At 47.0% G+C, this 6,000-nt stretch overlaps 1 protein-coding gene across 4 annotated transcripts in view; it reads right to left on the minus strand.

The window, feature by feature from the left end:
• The window catches only part of LOC135385222 (limbic system-associated membrane protein-like), a 191,357-nt gene extending 186,084 nt beyond the window's left edge, over nucleotides 1-5,273 (minus strand). For 3 of the 4 annotated variants that reach the window (XM_064614419.1, XM_064614421.1, XM_064614418.1), the window contains exon 1: nucleotides 4,904-5,273. In XM_064614419.1, the coding sequence (XP_064470489.1) occupies nucleotides 4,904-4,976 (73 nt within the window). In that variant the 5' untranslated portion in view covers nucleotides 4,977-5,273. The remainder of the gene's footprint in view (nucleotides 1-4,903) is intronic. The other variant, XM_064614420.1, reaches the window with a different exon arrangement.
• Between the last annotated feature and the right edge of the window lie 727 nt (nucleotides 5,274-6,000).

Below are 6,000 nucleotides of genomic sequence, written 5' to 3' on the forward strand. Positions count from 1 at the left end.
ACAACATAGAAGGGACAATCACATACAAGTTGCCTGAACTTGAGGCCTTGTATGTGACTGTCCCTTCTATGTTGTTCCAGCCTCAGAACATCAGTTCTCTCATGTTCAACATTTGCCGCTTGCGTCGATCCCTGTCTTATGAATGTGTGTATGAGTGTGCACAAATGTAAGAGTGAAAGGAGGATGAGTGAGAGAGAATGACTGGTTTGTCCCTTCAGATGACGCACCCTGAAAGTCGCTGAGAAGGCGTGTTAGCTTAGCCCAATTGGTAGATCCCTGGACCGGTAATCCAGAAGATGGGGGTTCGAGTCCTACAGCTGGCTAACCTTTTCAGTGACTTTGATCTTTGACTGTTCTTTCGTCATTGCGTCGGATTTCAGTAGCCACTACATACATTACGTGGTAGTTTCCAGAATGTCAGTTTGCTCCTCATTATCTTCAGCAACAGCTGGCCATAGAGGTCAGCACACTGCTCACTGGGGCTCACTCACTCCTTGCTCACGATTGCTCTCAAGCTCACTAACCTCCGCTGATCTCTCAGTTTGCTCACTCAACCTGCTCATTCGTCACATTGAGCATGAGTTAGCCTGCTCATGAATGTGAATTGTATCAGGTACGCCACGTTCCACCGTGTAGCAGCTGCGGGCGTTTTCGCTATGAGGCTGCCCTTCACCCACGTTCTAACATTGTATCTGTTCCGGAAATCGAGAATGACTTAATGGGCTATCATGATGATTAGAATGATAGTGGAGAGGGACCCACTTAGTGGTATACTTGTCCAGCTGATCTACATAGCACCCACGGTAATCCTGATACTATCGTTACCGGTCACTACAGCTCACCATTTGCTCACTCACTCCCTGCTCAGCCCTCCCTATGCTCACTTGCTCACTCATGCCCACGCACTCCATGCTCTGCTCGTCGTTTGCTCACTCATACCCAACTCATTCGCCACATCGAGCATGAGTGAGCACGAATGAGCATGCTCATGAGTGAGTTTTGCCGATGTATGGCTGGCTGTATTCTTAACTAACTCGACCATATAAATTCCTAGTCCGTAATATAAAGACCGCACAGCCGCCACAGCAGTCCGCAACCGCCATACTTTCACGCCTTAACGCAATAAATGCAACGTGAGAGAGACGGATGTGACCATAATTTACATACTAGCACCCTGCACACGTTCAAGATGGTGTTCCTCGTAAGAAATATGCACTGGCCGAGGGTATACTTAGGGGGCGCAAGAAGCCCGTTCTTCGAGGACCGTCCATTTATTTCCGAAAGTCGCAATTTCTTCCCTCGAAATATACTGCCGTCGTGCAATGAGCGATGGCGTGACAGTAACCCACAACTAAGACCTGGGTTGCGACCATAGGCGGAGCCCCTGGAAAGAAATGAGAAAGTCAGAGAAAATAAAAAGCAATGGGTGTGTCCTCAAGGGGGCGCTCTTGAATCTCGCCATTCATGAACGAAAGTAATCCACTACGAAAGATATGTGCTGCGAGCGCTCGAGCAGAGTCTGGTCCACGACCGGTCAATTAATAATTGAGCTCTCGCCCTAGTTCAGTATCATAGAGCAGTTCTGACAGAACTAGTGGAAATATTTTCGTCTAAGGAAGCATATTTCTAACCGTGCGAAACACCATACTTCTTGCGAAGTTGTTGATAAGGCTGTTGTTATTTGAAAAATGTTCACGTGGAAACATGCTTTATGTACGAGACCTGGCATGTGTGTATTGCTTCTAGGTTCCGTAATTTCCGGGGTTTTCGTCATGAACCGTCGTTTCGTCATGATTTTACGTAGCAGTCCCCGGGTCACAATCAATCACTATCAAGACGCGACGAAGCATCAATAATAGCTTGAACGAGATACGCAGCGACCGCACTGTATCAGTTTTGCGTCATTCCTGTACGACAGCGTGCAGCGGCTGTATTTCGTCAAAGGCAGCAGACGGACGTCGACCAGTTTCGTGTGAAAGAAGCATGACATACAAGAGCCACACCCTGCTGTTATATTATAGATAGCGTTTCGCTCAGTATATATAGCCACTGCGAAGGTTCACAAAATAAAGCCGAACAGGACGAACGGTACACCATTGCGCCTTCAAACTCGACAGTCATAACAGTTTCAAATTTTGTCCTATGCCTGCGCAACAATATTCCAAGTGTGACTCTCTTGCTTTCCGTTAGCGGTTCTACGATACAAGCACATACCTCTCAATGTCTATCCCTGCACAGTTTCGAGAGCGAGGAAGTTACCACTTCATAACACTTTCCATACACAAACCCAGGTTCAGCTAATAAACCTCCTAATTGAATGATCATTATATTAGCAACAAGAAAAATAAATAAAAAAGGTTGTTGTAAATGAACCTTCTCCTGTGATTCCACCTTTCACCGATGACGCGATTATTTGTTTTCGCTTTCTGAGTAGAGTGGAAGTGAGCTGCCAAAAGTCTTTCGAAAGGAGTCAACAGGAACTTCCTTCCACATGAATTACTCACCGTAGTAAGCGTGTTCACGAAGGGTAACACCAGCGGCATGGCCAAGATGGTTAAGGCGCCCCTCTCGATGGTGGTAGCCACGGTCGTGCTTTAGACTGGGAGGTGGTGGGTTCGAATACTACGACCGGTTGTGCTGTCTGAGGGTTTTCGAACGCTTTCCACACGAATGTCGGCACAATTCCTCCTGAAGTCGACCTAGGACGCATACCAATCCCCCTGTCCTCCTCTCCTTCCTGACGTCCTCTCTCTATCTGTCCACACCTGTACGCCGCTCTTAGCCAGAGTTGCTTCGCGAGGCTAACACGGAATAAATATATATGTATATAAAAGAACGGTGACGCTCCTAATTTGTTTGAATAACTCGAACAATTCAAATGTAACTGTTCTCCTCGGCGTTCTGCCGCCACCACCGTATAATTTGTGGAATTCAATCTCGATATCAATGAACGAGTTATCTTTTTTCCATGTGCACAACCAGTTATTCCGCACGTAAGACGCCACAGGCAAGCAAGTCGCTCTTGTAGACTGGGAGACACAATATATCGTAAACACAGTGAAAGTGAGACATATTAACGAGCCCTACACAGTTAAAACATGGTGGTGGTGGTTGTGAAAGGGCTCGCCGTTGTAGGCCTCAGAGAGGGCAGCGTGACGACTGACGCCCTGGGGGAATGTGCGTCCTGGGCCGACTTCTAAGGGAACTGTGCCGACATATGTCTGAAAGCGTCTGAGGAAACAGAACTTCACCACATAGCACGCTTCTAGCCAATCGTCATTTACAATGATATCATTCTGTGTCCTAATTTGTTGAAAATTGGAGGAGGCGCCTATCTGGGACACATTATGCATGATGTCCCAAATAGGCGCCTCCCGCTGATTTGAACAAATCGGGACACATAATGATACCATTCGGAATGATGGTTGGCTAGGCGCATGCTATGTGGTGAAGCTCTGTTTTAACAGTGTAGGACATCGGAAGGTGTTCACGTGAACTGTTCGGGAAACATGATAAGCCAATCGCCCTGATTCTTCGAAGAGAGTGAGCTTGGATTTGATAACTTCCCTTATCGTATCGTTTTCGTAGAGTTCTTCGGATACACTAAAATTAGCTATATACTGGAATCGCCCAGCTTCAATATCAACTATAATTTATCACGCAATGACATCTTCGAAATCACCAGTTATCGCAAGACACGTTGCTTCGACAAATACGCGCGGTTTCAGCATTTATAATCCGCAGGACGTGAAGCACAGTCTTACCTGAAGGAAATCGTATTTGCAGACGCGATTTTTGCATTACAGTACACTTTCACCGCGGCTAAATCTGACAGGCTGGGGCACACAACGACAGGATATTCTCGCACGACTGGTTGAGTAGCAGCTCTGCGGGATTGCGCTATACAGCAGATGTCGTGTAACATGTGGCTGTATACCCAATTGCACCTGCTTCCGCCGTTACGCTGTAGTGGCCGACAATCAGGGAAAGGAAAAAAATACGTGAGAGGTGGAAGCAGTGGTTTCTGAGAGAAAAAGGCGGTATAAGAAGAGGGCGGGTCAGTAAAAACAAAGTTGTTATCGGGATGCAGGAGAAGTGAGAAGGACTTTGAAACATCAGGATTTGTAGGTGGAACAGCACGACATGCTCTGCAGAAAAGCGTTGGTAGTTCGATTGTGCGTACCGTATTTTTTGGAGTATAACCAGGACCTTATGCAAGATTAAATGGGACTAGAACAGGCACTGGGCATCGCACATCGAATGTTTTCCGGCTTGTGGATTTTTAAAGCAAATCTCGAGTAGCCCCCAGCAACACGAGATGTCCAGTGGAGTCCCCCCCACCCCCCTCTCAGAATCTCTATTGATCTAACGGACAAAATAGTGTGTATCTGTGGCAGACCTCAATGTAAAAACACAGCAGAGCACTGACTCTTTCCGCTTTATCCGCCGAATGTCTCACAAAACTTTTTTTGGGGTTGAGCGGTCCATAAACTTGGAGACATGACAGGTGCGAAGTGGGGTTAAAACGCCCGAAAGTCTAAACAAGTTGAAGCGGCAAACTGTGCTGTCTATTGTGGAACTCAGCCAAAACCTTAAAACGAACGCAAGCTACAAAAATTGCACAGCCCTGCACGGAGCGAAATCAATGCTCAGCTTACAACGCAGCTAGCAGAACGGGGGGGCGAAAGGAAAAGAAGAAGATGAAGTGTGAAGGACTATCGAATATTTCAGAAGAAAGAGATGAGCGTGATTTTTTTAGAAACCTCGTGAGTTTACGCGATAACGGAAGTTGACGCATTCAAAACATCCCGCCAATGTGCCCCACCCACGCTGACGCGCATCACAAATGATACGGTGGGTTTCAAAGTAGGAGACCCCTGTCTACCCTCTTGCATCCACTCACCTATTACTGAAGCACAGCCGAGTAACGTCACGGCCAGGATCAGTGAAGACCACGCTATCAAACACCGGCACATTTTGCAGAACTGCGCTGCGACGAAATCGTCGTAAAATGGTTCCCGAAAAGAAAAATATATCACTCCAGAATTGGCGAACACAACAACGTAGGCAAGCACACAGCCGCGAGAACCTCCCACGCAGAAGACTGCACCAAAGTAATAATCCTACGTGCACGTGCACTAGTACTACAAGCGCACTACAACGAAGGAACGAAGGTGCAAGAATCCGAAACGTCCTTCTCAGCGCACTCCCTACCTGGTACACAACCAAACGCGCACTCGTCTACGCGCCGAAAACCGGCCGACGAACACGCTGAAGAGCGCCATCGGCAATGCGCATGCGTCCGTGACTGTGCATCACGTGTGCAGAAAACGGCCAACGAGGAGGGCAAACACATTCGCGCCTGTCGTGACGTCACGAGAAACGAGAAAAGAGCAAAAATACTCCACGCGAGCAGCGTTGTGCTTTTTTTTTTTATCTATTTATCTCCAGCGAGCGCGCAGCAATGGGAAGAGTCTATGGCGATGCCCGCCGAAGGTTTGAAATTGGGTGGGTCCGCGAATGACTGACACCAGTTTCCGTTGCGCGTGAAGGATGACGCGAGCAAGGAAAATGATTATACAAATATATGTTGGGTTCAAATGCCACGCAGTTGCCGAACGAACTTTCACGAATGCGTCACGCCCCAGTGACTCATTAAAAAGCCTTATTATGCTGAAAATAGTGCCCGTGGTGTCGGTCAAGCAGGCTGCTGAGCACCAGTGCGAGATTACATTCGATGCTGCGTTTATTGAATCTGTATTCTGTGCTTGCGGATGATGCTGGTGTCCGCTGTATGACTTATTGTTTTTTTTTCCTCTTGCCTCTTTTTAAGGAATAGCAAGTCGGCCTGTGCCTGGCTAGCCTTTCCTTTCTTTGTTCTTTCAGTAACCATATCCTTTCCCTTAGCCAACGTACAATATTTACGCTTAATAATTTAATAATACATTGGCTGGCATTAATACACGTAATAATTTATAAACAAATAAATAAGCGGCAAAC

The sequence above is a fragment of the Ornithodoros turicata genome, chromosome 2 (assembly GCF_037126465.1).
Source record: "Ornithodoros turicata isolate Travis chromosome 2, ASM3712646v1, whole genome shotgun sequence".
NCBI classification, from domain to species: domain Eukaryota; kingdom Metazoa; phylum Arthropoda; class Arachnida; order Ixodida; family Argasidae; genus Ornithodoros; species Ornithodoros turicata.